Consider the following 19313-nt stretch of genomic DNA (forward strand, 5'->3'; position numbering starts at 1 on the left):
ATTGTTATTATCTTCTTTAGTGAGTCATGCAAACCCCTATTTTGAATAATTCTTTTTATTGGATAGGGTAGGGGGCGCTGGGGTTGAGTTTGTGGAACCAAGGGGGGGTAGCACCAAAGGTTTGGGAACCACTGGGTTAAGCAGATATTTTAAATTCATAGGCACTGCCTGGCGCCCCTTATCCATGCTTGTCGTGTTTGAATTATTTGGACCAATTAAAAGGGGACCATTCTAGCGCTTAGATCCTAAGCCCTCCTTTCAACTTGCATTCCTCTTTGTCCATTGTGGAGGAGGTTGTCTACTGTGGACCTTGTTCCTCTAGAGCTCTAGTGGAAGCTCCCAATGCTGAAAAAATGCATATCATAGCAGAGGATTGTCTTGGCAATGGAAAAGGATGTTGCGCAAGCAGAACCAAGTCTTAAGATCCAAGCAAAAATATTTAGCTCCTATTAATGAGCAGCAGCAGTTCCTGAATTCTAATTCTGGCTCTGTCACTAATTTGATCTTGAAAACCAACTTTTTCAACATCTGCAATATGGAAAATTTCATTGTTCCTTGTGGACCTCAATGATATGGCAAATTGATTGATGGATTGATTTGATTTGTATTCCACCTCTCCCTGGCAGTGCAGTGAACGCTGGAAGCATGTTCCTACATGCACAGCTTGCATGTGCTATGCTAGTCTTGTCAGCCATCAGCCCACACATGGCTCATAATGACTTTTGTGGTGGTGGTAACAACAGGCCGGCAATTGTATGGCTGGCATCTTACAGCAAACACAGAAGCAATAGCAGCTCTTCCATGAAGCAGTGTGACAAAGGGGAGGGGCACAGTATAAGTGGTGTGAACTTCAGATAGTTGTGTGTTACAGACCTGTATTTTCAGCTGTAAGTTTCTGGCGGGATAATGGCACCTCCCCTATGTTCATGTTCATTGTGTATATGCATAGTGGAATGTTTTCATGGGTGTATGGCACCATGGAGGTGGGGTGCTGAAACCTTCAAGATGGCTCCGTACCCCTATGTGGCCATCCTTGGACAGTCAATTTTTATATATGTAATTGATCGATATATGTAGGTAAAGGCATTGCAGCTGGCACATGCACGACATACAGCAGTAGAAGTGGAAGTCAATTGCCATTTATGCATGGGAGATTTTGCCTTGGGTTTGCCACTCTTTAGATGCACTTTCCCCCCATCCCTATTCTCAAAACTCAACAATAAGCCCCCATGCAGAGTTTTGAGAATTCGGATGGGGAAAATGTGCATCTATAGAGTGACAAATCCAATGCAAAACCTCCCATGAATAAATGGTGTCTGAATGGCAGTGTAGCTGCCTTTTCCCAGAGTGTCTACGACATTCCTAATTGTGTGCCATAACCCTGGGATCATTTATAGTTGACACCTGGACATGCTCTGAGTATTGATTTACTTCCTGCCTCCCCTAATTTTGGAGGTCAAGATTCACTGAAACCTGTAATGCACTTCAAGAAAAGGGGGAACTGTATAAATTTTTACCATCTGATCAGGGATCGGTCTTGTGTGCTCATGAACACAATTACAGCATGGTGTAGTGGTTAAGAGTGGTGGTTTGGAGTGGTGGAGTCTGATCGGGAGACCGGTTTCGATTCCCCTCTCCTCCACATGAGCAGTGGAGACTAATCTGGTAAACTGGATTTGTTTCCCCACTCCTACACACGAAGCCAGCTGGGTGACCTTGGGAAAATCACAGCTTTGATAGAGCTCTCTCAGCTCCACCTAGAGGGTTGCCAATTGCCAGGTAGTAGCAGGAGATCTCCTGCTAATTCAACTGATCTCCAGCTGATAGGGATCAGATCACCTGGAGAAAAATGGCCGCCTTGGCAATTGAACTCTCTGGCATTGAAGCCCCTCCCCAAACCCCGCCCTCCTCAGGCTCCGCCCCAAAATATCCCACCGGTGGTGAAGAGGGACCTGGAAACCCTATCCACCTACCTCACAGGGTGTATGTTGTGGGGTGGGGAAGGGGATTGTAGGCCGGTTTGTAGAGGGTAGAGAAAGGTGGCATATAAAAACCAACTCCTTCTTAGCACATTCCGGTATTTTGACTTAAATTTTCCAGCCTTTCTTATAAACAGCTCTATATTTTGTTTCTGGTTATCTTTCTGATTGCGTCAAGACGAAAACAAAGATTATGAACAACTCTTAGATGTCCTGTCTGTCCCTTAGGTTTCCGTTCATGAATAAACCGGGACTGCTCAGTAAACCCATCTCAGAATGGCTTTGAAGACCTTGAATGCCTGGCCTGCAGCCAAATGCTTCCTTGCTTCATTGCCCCTGTTCCTATTGCAGGTACATGTGACAGCGTTGCAGCTATGAGTGGAATTTTAAAGAGGAAGTTTGAAGAAGTGGATGGTTCCTCCCCCTGCTCTTCTGTGCGGGAGTCGGACGAGGATGTCTCTAGCAGCGAAAGTGCTGACAGCGGTGACAGCGTCAACCCATCCACATCAAATCACATTACCCGTAAGTACGACAGCTGGACAGTAAGCGCCGCATTATGTTTTTTCCCCCTTTGTTCACTACCTTCCCAATCAGTAGCACGTGAACATTTTTCTTCATTGGAAAATAGTCTGGTTCAGGCACCTTTTTCCACTGCTGGTGGACATGTGAAGTCGTGCAGAAATATTGGAAAAAAATTCATAAGAACCTCGAAGGAATTGTAGGACAGAGCATAAAATATGATCCCAAACTCTTTCTTCTGAATAAAGCACCAGATACCATGAATGAGGACCAACAGATTGTATTAAAATATCTTGCAACAAGATAAAGTTATCCTGTTATTAAGCATGCCCTAGGGCCGTTTATGCAATACAGCTGTGATTACACCATGTGCAAAGTTTATGTATAGGGCTTCCAGGTCCCCCCTCTCCTCCGGTGGGAGGGCAAAGCTGAGGGGATCATGCGTGTGCACGCAGCTGTGCCGACATGCATGCGCGTCACTTCTGGTTTACTCCCGGAAGTGATGTGCCACAGTGTGTATGCATGTGCACATTTGCCCCCCAACCCTCAGCTGGTCGGCGGACATGGGGATGGATTGCCGGGGGTTTGCCCGCCACCACCAGGCACCTGGCAACCCTATTTATGTGTGTGTGTGTGGTGGGGGGAGTCTGTCATATTTGCTATCTGCCTGCTATCATGCCATTATGAAAGGTTTCTATGAAATATTGAGCACAAATCTTGTGCCTTTCTAATTGGCGCTAAACCATTTAAGAATGACAATGCAGGTCAGTCATTCCCAACTGCTGCTAATTCTTAAATCTGAGATTGCTCATTAGGACAATCACACAGTAGAGAGAAGTCTTGGGAGTGTGAGAGGGGCATGGAGTCTGATGGTGCTCTGAATAGAAGCAGAAGAAAAGGAAGCAGTATTTACTCTCCGTGTGTGTGTGTGAGAGACAGCAATAGCTACCCTATATGTGTGTGTGTGCGAGAGAGACAGATAGAGAGAAACCAAGCAAATATCAGTTTTTGTGAGAGACCTCTTGAGAGAAAAACAAGGTTGAGCAAAGAATGAGTTGGGCTGACTTTTGGAAGAAGAGGAATGGAACCTTTGTCAAATGAGTGACCATAAAGGTGTCACTTGCCAAAGTGGGTAGAAGAATGAGAGAAGGAATAATCTTCTATTTGACATCTTGATCTGAGTGGTTTAGTTTCACTCAATAGCCCTGCTATGCTTGTGTGAGATTTTATATTAACTTGGTGAAATGCTCTGGATATGCCTTGCTAAACAGCATCAGAACATGAAGCCACTATGCCAAGTGGCATATTGGTGGCACCTGCAGGTGTAGCAGTACAATCCCATATTTCTTTTGCCGGTGTGGCAGCCTAAGGCAGCTTGAAGATTCTTAGGGCCTGGCATTGCGCTTCTGTTTGCTCACTTAAGCAGCAGCACATACAAGGGGTCTAAAATATCATCAGATGTTCTGACATTGCTGTGTATACTAGCGCAATTCAGAATAACATCATGGAATCTTGTCTGTTGAATAAAACTGCTTTTCGTGCCAGCTGTGTTTTCAGGTTGTATCATGAAACAGAGCGTTATTACTCCTATTTTTTTTTCTTTCTTTTTTTATTGTGCAGTGAGAAACAAATTATAGTTTCCTTATAGTTGAAAATGGAGAATGTAATGTTGTTTTAAACAGTTTAGTTTGGGATATTGACAGCTGGTCGGAGCAGACGTAGCTTGTCAGCTTCCCTGCTCTAGCACAGTGTTTGTTTACAACCATGTTGGGATTCTATAGCGAGGAGGATTTGCTTCCATGTAACACCAAGGACCAACCAAAGAAGTGGTTAGTCTTACTGGCTGGAAAGTAATATTTGTGACTTGTATTTAAATCAATATTAAGCAGAAAAAAACATGAGTTGAATATATGGGCACTGGCTCATGAGTTGTTCCAAAGATCCTAAAGCCATGATAAACCCATGAATTTTTTCTAAAAAGACACAGTTAAAACATGGGAAGGAACAGGGAACCCTCTGTCTTTACCATTATTTTTAGTACTTGTAGAAGGCCTCACGCTGGTGTGGTTTGGAGCGGTGGAGTCTGATCTGGAGAACCGGGTTTGATTCCCCACTCCTCCACATGAGCGGCGGAGACTAATCAGGTGAACTGGATTTGTTTCCTCACTCCTCCACATGACGCCAGCTGAGTGACCTTGGGCTAGCCACACTCTCTCAGCCCCACCTAGCTCACAGGGTGTCTGTTGTGGGGTAGGGAAGGGAAGGTGATTGTAAGCCTTTGATTCTCCCTTAAATGGAAGAGAAAGTCAGCGTATAAAAACCAACTCCTCTTCTTCTTCTTGGAGATGAGCTGTAATTCCGGTGGATTCTGGTCCCACCAGAAGGCTAGTATACCTTGTAGTGGGTATGCCAGGCTGGGAGTGGAGAGACCTAGATTCCAACCCTCACTCAAGCGTGAAGCTCAGTAGGAGTCCTTGGGCCAGTTACTCTCCCTCTGCCTAATCTCCTTCAGGGTTGTTGTAAGGGAAAAAAAGGACGGTAAAACTGTATATGCTACTCTACGATTCTTGGAGGACAGGTACATACTCAGCTCTCCAAGATCTTTCTCCCAGCCCTACTTTCAATGATCCATTAACTCATGATCACAAGGGATTGAAATTAGCATTGTTTGTGGGCAAATCTATGCGTGTCCAGTCCATCCATCCTTGTATTTGGATCCTTGCAGTTTTGGAAAGTACCCACACACCCCAAAACCACAACCCCAGCCTAATCAGAGAGAGGGATTGCTTACATTTTGTGTGTGCATCAAACCTATTACCCCGATTTCTGACAGCTCCCTACTGGTCGCTTCATATAATGCTCTGCGTCTCACCCACACCCAACAAATGTAAATGTAGAAGAGTTTGGAGAAGTATCACATTCATTGTTGCCATCAGACTAGTATTTAGAGATTTTCAGCATTTTTTGTGATCTACTTCACACAAAGACATATCTATAGATCTAATTCCCAACTCTGCCCCTTGCTTGTGGATACTTGAATTCGCAGATGGGGGAAGACCCCAAACGGGTTTTTCTGCAAACTTGGGGGACCCTCCCCCCGGTCTGCAGAAAAATCTGAATTTTTTAAAAATTGGGGGTTTAAACCCCCCCAATTAAAAAAAAGCCAGTGTTGTCTGCACATACCGTTCAGATGAGGAGGGCGCCGGCAGCCTTGCTGGGCTTACTAAATCCAGAATCGGCAGCAGCAGTGGCAATGGGGGGGGGGGGGAAGGAAGCCACAGTGGGCTTCCAGCAGAGGCTCACAAACTTGCTTGGCCCAAAATCGGTGGCAGCAGCAGTGGAAGCATGGTGGGGGGGGGAGCTGGGGGAGGAAGCCACAGAGGGCTCCCAGCAGTGTCCCAGAGCCTCACTGGGCCTGGAATCGGTGGCAGGAGCAGTGACAGCAATTGAGGGGGTGGGAGAAGCCGCAGTGGCTCCCAGAAGAGGCTGGAAGCCTTGCTGGGTCTGGAATTGGTGGCAGTGACGATGGGGGGGGGGGAGATGAGAGATTCTTCCCCCACAAGTTTCACGGGCCCCCACTTGTGTCACCTGATTTCTGTACATTTGATGGTGGGTACATTAAATGTGTCAACTCCACCGGGCAGGAACGTGTTTGAGGAGCTGTCACGCGAAATTTCTGTCTGGAGCATTAAAACTACGATGGCCCATTTGCATATGCCAGTCATGCAATCAAGATAAATGTTCAAATCAGAAATGTTTCAGCAAAGAATTACCGTTTGCATACTGCTACTTCTTTCTCTAGTGCTTCATCTACCAAGAACCATTCTTTTCTCCCCAAAAATCTGACCTTTTTTGTTTTTTTTAGCTTCACCCCTGACGGTTTCATAAGATTTCAAAGAAACAGCAGTCTCCAGCTAATATATGACAGATAGCACAACTGGCCAATTGAAGTGTGATCAGGGCATTTTCTTTCTTTCTTTTTTTTCTGAATGAGAAATACATCAAACAGCCTTCTGGAGAATAACCTATTATTTCCACGCGGCAGATGGATGGGGTTAGAAGGATGTAAAGGGAAAAAAAACACGTTTCATCGTGTCTTGTTACAGAAGGATTTACTACGCTGCTTCGAGAAGCTCGGCCAGGCTTTTTGCTTTCGTTTAGCAAGCTACTATTCGTTAATTTGAGGGCTTTGAAGGCCTTGGCACTACATGCAAAATGCTGGCGTTGGTAGGGAGTCACGTTAAATGGAAGGGAGTAGGTGAGGGAGTCCACGTTCTCCGGCTCCTTTAGGCAGGCTGCATTTCGCCCCCTGAGTTCAGGCCGCCGCCTGCTTTGAAACGCGGTCGCCACATGTGCTCACAATCGCTTCAGCGCCTGAGGTTTCTGACGGCTTCCCAGGAGGGAGAATATCTCTCCGCTGTCTGGATTAATAACCAGATGAGACTCCCATTCAAGGCCCTTTTCTGAAGCAGCAAAAGCTTCCCTTTAGCGCCAGGCAGGCTTCTGGCTTGACGCCAGCCCCTTTTCTCAAGCACATCACCAAGGTTATTTCCTGAATCTGCAGAATATAAGGGAGGGGGGAAGGATATTGTAGACAGTGTAGCAAATTGGAAACCAGGGATATGCTGCCTTCAGCAAACCACACGCACAATATTTCAGAATCAAAAACTTCGGTTTGCACTTGGGAAAACGAAGGAGAACTTGGTTGCATTTTCGTTGCCTAGAACTGATATTTCTTAGATATGGTGTGTGACCCACACTGGCAACTGGCTCAAGCTCAATGTGTCTGCATTTTTAAGATACTCTATAATTTCCCACTAAGGATTCACAGGACATAATGTGCATGCTGTAGTTCAGAATGTCTCTGCTCAGAGCTATCTGTACAGTTTACTACAGGAAAGGGTTGAGGGGTGGATTTATTTGTTTATCACTGCATATATTGTTACTTTCCAATCGTAAAAAGAAAAGGGTTTCTTCCTTCCCCCCCACCCCCGGTCAGTTAACACCAAGACTTGATTCGATGTAGGGAACCGCTTTCGAGCATGCAAAGCAATTGTCTCTTTCCGAGATGTTGTGGCATAAATTGAAGAGGAACAAAAAGCATTTTGCAATAGGCTTGTGGGGAGGGGAAGACCAAAGAGAATGTGCATGCGAATCAGGAGCAGACCGGGACGCAAAAATGGCCGTGGAAAAGGCCCTGCCCTCTGGCCTACCCACAGCCCCCCCCCAACCGAGGGCGGATAGGAGCAAAAGCCACCTCGCTTGTTGTGGTGGCTGCTCACCCAGCTGGCTTGCTCATGGCAGCAGCTATTAGAAACATCCTAACAGGATGAGAGCCACTGCTCACTTGGGGCTGGAACACCTGGTGGGGAGATGCCCCCCCCCCAGGGCAGCAGCCCACTGGGATTTTTCCAGCGGCCTTAATGGCCAATCCGCTCCTGATGTAAATGAGTGTGAAAAAGAATGGTTCCAAGAGATTACATGAATACTGAAGCAATTTATTCTTAAAGGATTTAGAGAGATACCTTTGGGTCGCTTGAAATGGTGTCCATAATCAAAGAGTTAGGCATGCTGAAACGGAATGAAATTAATGCTGTTTGTGACTGCATTCTACTACTAATTCCCCTTAACACTTTCCTGCGAGTAAGATGTATTGAATAAAATAGGACTTCCTTAGAATTGTTCCATGTGTGTTTTATCTCAATGAATATTTATCTACTCATTTTATAGTACAAATTATACAAAACACATTAAAATTATACAGCACTCAATATAGAGCTTTCAGGGGGGGGGAAGGAGCCATTTTCAATATTAATTTCAAATATCAGCAGTTAATTCGTTATCACAATAAATAACCATATACCTTTTTCCTCTTGTCCAAACTTTGTTCTGGAAACAACTTTTCAAATATCTTATTATCAAATTATCTTACTAGCAAATACCTTATTACCATACTAATTTATGTTTACAAAATCTTAAAATGTAAATTAATTTCAAAGAGCTTAAATATGCCAAACTTCTTAATTCTCACTGATACACAATTCCAAGAACGTTTTTGTCTTTTCATTTTAGGCAATTAAAGTTCTAGCTGTTCTGACTAAAGAATAAAGACCCTCAATTTGCTGTATTTTCTAATTGTTTAAAATATCCAAGAGGAGCCCATTAGAATGGCACGGTATCTTAATTTTTCCATGTATTAATTTCCAAAAAATCCTGAACTAGAGGGCATGCCTACCAAATATGTCAAAGACCCACAAGCTACTCTTTGAAGATGCATTTGGATATACCTTCTTTAATTATCCAAGCCATGAAGCACTACTGAGAAATAATCTTGTAATAATTTTCTATTAATAATACAAATGATGATACTATCCTACCTGAATACCATATGTATAACTTACAGCGCATTCCTGAGCTGTTGGCGGCCAGGGACGGTGGGGAGGAGGAGCAAGCGCTGTGCCTCCTAACCTGTTTCCCAGCCACCGAATCCCTTTAAAAAGCCGTTTGCTGGCTTTTAAAAGTTTAAATGGTTCAAAATGCCCCATAGCAGGCGCAGCCCCGCCACTCTCCACGCTGGTGTCCAGTGCTGAAAGGGGACAGGCAGTTCCACCCCTGGCACGCTCTGGGAACACCCCCCCCCCCCCGGGACGCTGGCACATCCCCGTAAGTAGCCTGGGTGCTGGCAATGCCAATGCCAGCGCAGTCCCTTCCTGGCCTCCTTAGGACTTTCATCCTCAGAAGTCAGGAATGCGCTGTGACAGTACAATTTTACACATCTTACAAGTAAGTCTCACTTTGTTTAATGGGTTTATTCCAAGCTAAGTGTGAGAAGGTCTGAGGTATTGATGTCCTCACTTTTCTCTATATCCAAATCTTTTCCCCATTAAAAAACAACAGCTGTTTCCCTTTATATTCAACAAAAAAGTTTAAAATACAATACTATTTACAGAATACAATTTTTGTCACCCAATATTGATACAGTATTCAGAAGTTATTTATTTTCTCAAGAGATTACATCACATCTTGGATCCAACTACTTATCTGGTAGAACTGCATGGCTGAAAACCCATTCTTTAATGTTATGTTCAATAATTCAACATATGTTAAAGGGTAGGGAGCCGCTTGCTGAAGATGGTTGTCACCCAAACCAAAGCAAGTCCCAAGCATCGTATGATTCTAGAAGGGACCAGGACAATAGCATCCCTTGCCATAACAGCCAGGAATGCACTTCTACTAAACTATTGTCCTGATACCTGGGAACTTTCCAAGTTGCTACCAAAAATAACACCTACTGCCTGAGTTAGAGAAAGTTTCCCATGATGACACAGCATTGATCAAGTACGGTAGCTTTAAAAAAAATGTGTTCCAAGTTTTCAACAGTGAGCTGACAATAATATCTTTAAACTTTTCACTTTTAAATAGGAGACACGTTAAGAGGGGAAAGATACCTAGTTAAATTAAAACAGAATAAGAAAGATTTAGGTAATATATGTCTAAGAAACAAGTAATAAATGTGTTATAGATATGGAAAAATATGTTGAGAACAAAGAGTAATGTAATTTAAAGAAGTTGATAACTGAGTTGTAATTTTTAATGGTAAACTTCATGTATATTGTTATATTGTGTTTATGTTTTAATGTTTTGTTTGTGTTTGATAAAAATAAAGCTTTAAAAAAAGAATACCTAGTTGTTTGTAACAAATCAAATGATCTTGCCTATTCAATCAATTATTACATGTATGTAACTGAGTATCATAGTAATTATTACACTGGATGTATTATAGTCTTCTTTACTTCTCATCTGCTTTTAACTTTAACAGAAACTCTTCCCACTTGAACCAAAACTTATCCATTATTTCTTGTCCGCCTCTGTAAGACGACATTCAACATAAATAGGTAATCACGAAAGGACATTTAGAACTCAGATATTTTTATTAGTGAAACGTTATCCCATCCAAGGTATCCCAATTTCCTCCCAAACTTTCCAGTCTTTTAGTAATTGTGTAATCAGTGCGCCAAAATTTAACATTTGACTGGGAGATTCTGTAACTTAATTTACAACGACCTTCAATCTTGGCAGACTTTTTGACAATGAAACAGTAGGCATTCAGTTTTGCTGTTGCTGAATGATTACAAAGCCCCAAACCTTGCCAAACACTCTCATAATGTCTTTTACTCTATTCAGTGAGGTTGACGGATCCTCCAACACAAGCACAATATAATCAACAAACAGTACAATCTTTGTTTCTTGTTGCCCACCTGACTCCTTTAGGCAGCAATCTTAAGCAGGTCTACTCAGAACTCTATTCAGGTCTGTTCAATGGAGCTAAATCCCAAGGAAGTATTCTGATGACTGCACTGTCATTTCTAATGTCATTAAAACAGAATGCCGACTTTCTCTACCACTTAAGGGAGAATCAAACCGGCTTACAATTTCCTTCCTTTCCCCTCCCCCCAAGAGACACCCTGTGAGGTAGGTGGGGCTGAGAGAGCGTGACTCGCCCAAGATCACCCAGCTGGCTTCATGTGGAGGAGTGAGGAAACAAATCCAGTTCACCAGATTAGCCTCTGCCACTCATGTGGAGTGGGGAATCAAACCCGGTTCTCCAGATCAGACTCCACCGCTCCAAACCACCTCTCTTAACCACTACACTACGCTGGCTCTCACACCAGCGTGAGACTTTCTACAAGTACTAAAAATAATGGTAAAGGAGTGGGGAATCAAACCCGGTTCTCCAGATCAGACTCCGCCACTCCAAACCTCCGCTCTTAGCCACTACACCACGCTGATCTACCGAGGTCAGTTCCCCTGGAGAAAATAGATGCTTTGGAGGGTGGGCTTTATGGTATTGTACCCCAATGAGTTCCCTGTCCTCTCCAGGCTCCATCCCCAAATCTCCAGAAGTTTCCCAACCTCGATCTGGCAACCCTACTCCCTCACCCCCTGCCAGTGACGGGGTGACCTGGCAACCCTATCTTCTGCGCTATGCTGGCTCTTAGGCCACTGGGTTAAATGGGCCAGTGACCTAACTAAGGATATTTCTTTGCCTTAAAGGCAGAACAGAGTTGTTTTTCATAGTAACCATTGCAGCAGCGTCTGTAGGTGTGTGTGTTTTTTTAAAAAAAATTGGCTTTTATTTAGTGAAAGATGTTGAAGTTCATTAGTGTGAACCTTTTACCCAGGGCTTTTGCTTTCTAGGATGGTTGCTAAGCAAGCCTTTTTGAAAAGTAATGTTTTGACCTGGATTACCCTGATGATGTATTACACTTGACAATTCTATCTTGTTAGACTTGATGACTACTATGTGGGAGAGCCGCAGAGTAGGTGGAGAATGGTGTTGATCCTTTTCACTGGGATGTTTTATGTGGCGCTGAGAATACATTAAAAAAAAAACCTGGAAAATGCGTTAGTGGCTTTCAGAAGAGCTGCGTCATCTGCTGCAACGTTAGTATTTTAAATAAATGGGCTGCTGTGTGTTACTCACTCTAGCCTTGAGACTTCCCCTCTCCCTAACATATTTCTGCGATGGTGGCAAATGAATTGCATTGCCCTCTCGGTTGTAAACATGTGGGTACTCCACTGCGGAGCCATATGGCTCACATTTATTTTAATGTGCCTTTGACATCAAGAGAATAGCTGAGACTGCAGAGGGAAGTGCTTACCCTTGGGATCTCTGCCAGCCAAAGCTCAATTTATGCACGTTTAGTAAGTGAGTAACTTCTTTTTACAGCAAAAAAACCCAAAAAAAGTGTTTTGAAAAAGATTAAAAGGCTCAACACGTCATTCTGTACTAAGATCTTTGCAAATGAGGGGAAGATGCTTTCCATCCCCCAGCCGGGGTTTATTTTAACCAAACTGAATGTCCTTTGTGGAATTCCGTGATCTATTTTTGGAAAGCTTGACATAATTTACCTAAGCAAGATTATGGAGAACGAGTCGTGGCTCTCAGATGAGCACCTTCGCTCAGGACATCTTTAATTGGAGACAGAACCTGGGAGCCTTGTGCTTGCAAAATGTGGATTCTGTTATTGAGAAACAGCTCCTGGGCAAACAAAGAGACGAATTCTCTCTTAAAAAAATAAAAATTGATTTTTAATAAGGGGTACAGACGAGAAAAAGGAAGGAAAAGAGATGGGGGAAATCTTAAAGGTAAAGGTCCCCTGTGCAAGCACCGGGTCATTCCTGACCCATGGGGTGACGTTACATCCTAACGTTTACTTGGCAGACTATGTTTACAGGGTGGTTGGCCAGTGCCTTCCCCAGTCATCTTCCCTTTACCCCCAGCAAGCTGGGTACTCATTTTACCGACCTCGGAAGGATGGAAGGCTGAGTCAACCTTGAGCCAGCTACCTGAAACCAACTTCCGTCGGGATCAAACTCAGGTCGTGAGCAGAGCTTGGACTGCAGTACTGTAGCTTACCACTCTGTGCCACAGGGCTTCTGGGGAAATCTTACCATTCATAATTTTGCCCATGCCCAAGTTAACCCAAGCCATGACCATAACCCCCTGATATCCCTTTCTGTGATAGTTCTAAAGTTAACTGTTTTGACTAATGTTCCAAAAGCTGTTAATAATTGCAATTTTATCTGACTAAATAAAGCTTGATTAATAAGATATTTTGAGTATAAACCTTGGTTAATTGCTGAACCTATATTTTCGTTATGGTTGTTAACAACTCAAAACCTACTAATATTGACACTGATCCTCGTGAACGTTTAAGGTCCTATCTACTGCCTCACTTTGGATCTTGAATATTTATAACCCTACTCATGTACGTACACTGTTAAGTCAACCATATCTATCAAAGAAAGGCTGCCACTTCTCTTCTCTTCTTGATGTACGGCAGGTTTGTAAATAGCCATTCCCCCCCTTGTGGTGAACATAAGAAAGGCCCTGCTGGATCAGACCAAGGCCCATCAAGTCCAGCAGTCTTTTCACACAGTGGCCAACCAGGTGCCTCTAGGAAGCCACAAACAGGATGATTGCAGCAGCATTATCCTGTCTGTGTTCCACAGCTCCTAATATAATAGGCATGCTCCTCTGATACTAGAGAGAATAGGTATGCACATGACTAGTATCCATTTTAACTAATAGCCATGAATACCCCTTTCCTCAATGAATATGTCCACTCCCCTCTTAAAGCCTTCCAAGTTGGCAGCCATCACCACATCCTGGGGCAGGGAGTTCCACAATTTAACTATGCGTTGTGTGAAAAAATATTTCCTTTATCTGTTTTGAATCTGTCACCCTCCAGCTTCAGCAGATGACCTTGCGTTCTAGTATTATGGGAGAGGGAGAAAAACTTCTCCCTGTCCACTCTCTGCAAACCATGCATAATTTTATAGACCTCTATCATGTCTCCCCTCAGCCGCCTTCTTTCCAAGCTAAACAGCCCTAAGCGTCTTAACCGCTCCCCATAGGACAATTGCTCTAGTCCCCTAATCATTTTGGTTGCTGGTGACTGGTAATTGTCTCCAAGTGACCAGATAGAAGGCTCCAAGGTATCTTTAAAAGGAGTTAGTTCTCTTTTAGTTTCAGTCTGCTGATGCACCACAAAGGTCTACGATAAGGCAAAGACTGGTAAAATATTTTGTGATTTAGTACAATTTAACGGACATGTGCAAAGGAGGCAAGCTGCGTCATTGGGTTCTCGCTTCTGCGTATCAATCAGTCAGTCGATCATTCCTTTATTGGCATAAAAAGGCACAATACAAAAGGATACGAAAGGAATGGGAATATTATAAGGTGCCCTTTAAAAATAGTTAGTAGACAGTTACATCGAATAACATTGTTTGTTGATAATACCATCTAATTAACTGTTTGGCAGACTTTTAAAACAGAATTTAAAAACTGTGCCACCGTCTCCAATGTTTGAGGTGAACAGTAATTCAATGAATAGGTGACATTAAAAGAATCTGGGACATTCTGTCTATCAATCAACAGAGGGCTTAATAGTTCGTTGTGAGATTCCATTTAGAAATGCTTGCTGTGTAGTGCTGTGCCTTCAGCATTTGAGGGTCTTGATCAAACATGGTTGTTATACACGTGTGTGCATGTAGAAACTTACTGCTCCTCTAGCACATCAAGTAATTGAATGGAATGGCTTCACCTTCCCACAGATTGTTTACTGGATCATCCAGAGTTGCCGTGTCTCAAGAGACACCTATGAACCACATGAAGTGCTCAAGCATTGTTAAGACCAATGCTCATTTCTGTTCTGTTCACATCTGGTAGACTGGTTTATATGCTTCGATCCAGTATGAGCTGCATGTAGGAAAAAATGCAGCGCATAGGGATGCATTCCCATTCCCATCTGCATCACTTGGTGGTCTAGAGGAGCATAGTATTGTGGATGCATATCCAGATGTGCATCTGAATCAGCTGTGTAGTCTGAAACCTGCTTCTTCACATGGGTGAATTGGAACGAATATGTTCTAATAATATTCCAGGTGTCGAAATAATAAAAGTGTCGAAATAATGGCCGTAAAGTAATATAGGCCCTCTGTGACAGTGCGCTCAGTAGTTATTTATGAAGCTAATGAAACAGGCCACCTAATGGTATAAATAAATATATGTATAAAATGTGTTTTCTAGAAGTTGGAATATGTAGTAAGATAAAGGAAGTCCCCTGTGCAAGCACCTGGCTATTACTGACTCATGGGGTAACGTCACATCCCGATGTTTACTAGGAAGACTATGTTTACAGGATGGTTTGCCATTTCCTTCCCCAGTTGTCTACACTTTACCCCCAGCAAGCTGGGTACTATAGTATTATGGTTCAGAAAGATATTTTGGTTTTGTATGCAGAAGTCCAGTAGCTCTGGTTGTGCTCAATGTCTAAATGTGATGTAAGCGAAGACGGGCATTTTGTTCACTGATTGTAGTCGGAGATGTATTGCCTAAAGTTGTCATTGTATTTAGCAGTACCACATGCCTGGCAGTAGATTAAATTAGTGGTTTTCACTCTCTGATCACTTTCATTACCCAACTGCAGCCTTGTTGTGCAACTTATGTGGGTGTGGCTAAGGCAAAGCCAACATGGTGCAGTAGACAACCTCCGGTAAAAGGCCCTGTAGATTCTTCTTTGGTGTAGAACTTGGAAGCTGAATAGGCTGTCCACATCTTGCCAAAGATGTCAGATGTCTGCTGAGTGAGTGACTTCCACCACTTGGAAACAGGATTAGAAGGAAACATGTGTGGTTGGTTCCACCCTCTGTGGTTGTCAAACGTTCATTGGACCCATTCTCATGCCAGTGTGTTTCTGCCAAAGACCTCTGAATCTCTGCCGGAGGCCCTGTATGTGTTGCAGAGAGTTCCTGTGAAAATGGTCCACACGGGACCTGGGCTTGTCGGGCTTCACTGCAAGTCTATGTGAACTCATATCCTAAAATAATCCCAAAACTGCCATACAACAGTGGTGAGGAAACAGTTTTCAGGGACGTTCTTCCACCATTACTGGCCACTGAGGCATTCGTAACAAGTTTCAGAGGGAATTCCAGAGCTCCCCAGAACGTGGCTTGACAGAAGCAGCCCTGTTGATATGCGTTATTCTGTCTGAATGCTTTTACTGAGCGGCTGTTCTGGTTCTGCTCGCAAACCCTTCACCTCACAGTGAAATGGGTTGAAACGCATCTGTAGCCCTCAGATTAAAAACCTTGGTATCGCTCCCTATGGAGGTGTGGCGGGAGAAAGGAGGCTGGAGGCCAAACGGCTCTCTAATTGCCTGAGACAGACCCCGTTTTTAACCAGCGTGACTTATCCCGTTGTGCCTTAGTGCTGTTAAAATATATGACAAAGACTGCCAGTGTCTTTTATGATCATTTCCGTGCTTCCCTTCTGACTGCTGCCTTCCTCCCATCATACCTGGGCAACTGTCACGCCTAAATTGCTCGGCTATAACTCATCATCTAGTTCCTCCCCTATCCCCGCATCTTCCAGTAAATCAGACAGACCGCTGTCATGTCTTTAGGAGTCAAGGCGATTCTGCCTGGGTCTTATTTGATTCTGCAGGTTCACGGCTCACGCGCTCCTGTGTGGGGAAAAGAAAAGCACTTTTGAATTCCTGTTGGAGCCGTCGCTGAATTGCTATGAAGCATTGACTTCAGGAATTGAAGATAGCTTTTAAATCTGTGGCACTGATTCAGAACTAATACATGTCCCCCGGAACAAGGGGTCTCAACCAGTGGTATGCATATCACTGGTGGGACCCAGGAGTAGAGAGCCAGCGTGGTGTACTGGTTAAGAGCGGTGGTTTGAAGCAGTGGAGTCTGATCTGGAGAACCGGGTTTGATTCCCCACTCTTCCACATGAGCTGCGGAGGCTAATCTGGTGAACTGGATTTGTTTCCCCACTCCTACACACGAAGCCAGCTGTTTGACCTTGGGCTAGACACAGCTCTCTTAGAGCTCTCTCAGCCTCACCTACCTCACAGGGTGTCTGTTGTGGGGAGGGGAAGGGAAGGTGATTGCAAGCCGGTTTGAGTCTCCCTTAAGTGGTAGAGAAAGTCGGCATATAAAAACCAACTCTTCTTTTTCTTCTTCTAGACTTGGTTGTGTGCACACAGGGTTTTCATAACAATTACTAAGATTTCACTCTCCTTCAATCCCTTTAGGTAGTCATAGCCATAAAACGTATTCCCAATTTTATCACTGCAATTTTTATGTCTTACTTTAAATGATAAATATAATAACAGAATGTCTTTAAGTATGTAAGTGTCCTTGGGAAAAGTGGGCTTTCTGTTTCTTTCATGGTGGGACCTGAGTTCTTTGACAGTGATTGGTGAGAAATAGGATATGAAAGTTTGAGAACTACTGGTCTATAATGGTATTTAAATCACTTATGAAAGGACTTGGCCTCCATTATAAGATGGGTGTAGAGGGGGAAAAATCCTCTTCGATTGGCTGATTGAATTCTGATGTAACATGTCCAGTTGAGCTGCATGTCCAGTTGAGTAGGTGAAGGGATGAATAAAAGGAGACAGACATGAGCTCTGCATCTTGGTGACTTAAATGGCCCCTTCCTTCTTTTCTCGTTCACCATGAAATTAGCCACACTCAGACTTGTTATGCCTTGAAAGACATTATGTGATATCTGAACAGGGAAAATGTGGGTTAAAGATGCCCATTACATTCTAGATGGGAAATTAAGCTTGCCTTGCTTAAATCTGGCATAAGCTTAATTATCCAGTCTAGGCCTATGTACAAGAAAGCACAGTAGTTTTCCATTTAAGTAGCTTAGAGGGGATGTAGATGGATCAAGACTGTACTTAAATTCTACAGTTATGGTACTAGACCTTGAACTTGGCTAGAAATTGCCCCTCTCCATTGTCTGGAGATTTGCTTATCTTGTTCCATTAAAGATCTGAACAAATCTGCTCATGTTCCGTTTCCCTCTGCCCACCTTTGTTATTACTCTACATTTTCCAGAGTTGAATTCTGACACTGAAAAGAGTAACTGGGCTTAGACTCAGTTAAACCTTGTCACAGATTAATCCCTGGGATTGATTCTGTGTAGTCGTGTTCTGTCTCCTCTGTCTGCATATTTAAAACAACATAGATTTGCGATACCTGGGGTTTTTTTTGGGTAAATCGTATGATAATCAAGCTATATTAAGGTTTCAGTGTGAAGACTGCATGATTCTGTTGTTCCAACAGATGGCTGTATATGCTGATGTCAGTAGTAGTAGTAGTAGTAGTAGTAGTACCAGTAGTAGTGATGAAGATGCTCTGTAGATCTGCGATGAGTTAAATCTGTATGGTAGTGTGGAATTAAGAGAGAAAGAACTGGCACCAGAGTAGACAGTGAAGTATAAATATTGGGGAAGGCAGAGAATGACATTAACTTCCTTGTGAAACAGCAGGAGACTGGAGAGCCAGCGTGGTGTAGTGGATAAGAACGGTGGTTTGGAGCGGTGGTCTCTGATCTGGAGAACTGGGTTTGATTCCCCACTCCTCCACATGAGCGGCAGAGGCTAATCCGGTGAACTGGATTTGTTTCCCCACTCCTACACACGAAGCCAGCTGGGTGACGTTGGGCAAGTCACAGCTCTCTTAGAGCTCTCTCAGTCCCACCTACCTCACAGGGTGTCTGCTTTGGGGAGGGTAAGGTGATTGTAAGCCGGTTTGAGTCACCCTTAAGTGGTAGAGAAAGTCGGCATATAAAAACCAACTTCTTCTTCCCTCCCTGAGGGCTCTGTATTAGCACCTCCTCTCACCCAGACTCTGATTCCCACCATGCAATGTACCGCTTAGCCTGGAGGAATATGCGATAAGGATTTGTGAAACAGCGGGAGACTGGCTTTATTCAACGGAAATCTGTTTTCCTCCTAGCGTCGTCCATCTTGAAACGAGAGAAACGGAAGAGAACGAAAAATGTCCATTTCAACTGCGTCACTGTGTACTACTTTGCACGAAGGCAAGGGTTCACGAGCGTCCCCAGCCAAGGAGGCAGCACCCTGGGTATGTCCACCCGTCACAACAGTGTGCGGCAATACACTCTTGGGGAATTTGCCGTGGAGCAGGAGAGGCTTCATCGAGAGATGTTAAGAGAGCACCTGAGGGAGGAAAAACTGAACTCGTTAAAACTCAAGGTAAAAGAAACAAAAAAGCAAAGGTGTCCTCTGTGCGTGCCACTGCATGAGCATGAAGCATTAACACTGGAATTGGTTGTCTCTTCCTTGGCAAGATTGCCTCGCCGCTATGGCTGCAGTCCAGTCGCTCCCCCCTCCTCCCCAACAAGCTGGCTTCCTCTCCATTTCACATATTAACTCACTGGGTTTTTAAAATAGGCTTCCACCTGAGCTCTTTTAAGACGAT

General features: G+C 43.8%; 1 protein-coding gene across 2 annotated transcripts in view; it reads left to right on the top strand.

Moving 5' to 3' along the window:
- The window catches only part of CSRNP3 (cysteine and serine rich nuclear protein 3), a 96458-nt gene that overhangs the window by 68209 nt on the left and 8936 nt on the right, over positions 1-19313 (top strand). For both annotated transcript variants that reach the window (XM_056861317.1, XM_056861318.1), the window contains 2 exons: positions 2331-2501; positions 18828-19087. In XM_056861317.1, coding sequence (XP_056717295.1) covers positions 2331-2501; positions 18828-19087 — 431 coding nt within the window. The remainder of the gene's footprint in view (positions 1-2330; positions 2502-18827; positions 19088-19313) is intronic.

This window comes from Euleptes europaea, chromosome 15, assembly GCF_029931775.1.
Source record: "Euleptes europaea isolate rEulEur1 chromosome 15, rEulEur1.hap1, whole genome shotgun sequence".
Taxonomy (NCBI): Eukaryota; Metazoa; Chordata; class Lepidosauria; order Squamata; family Sphaerodactylidae; genus Euleptes; species Euleptes europaea.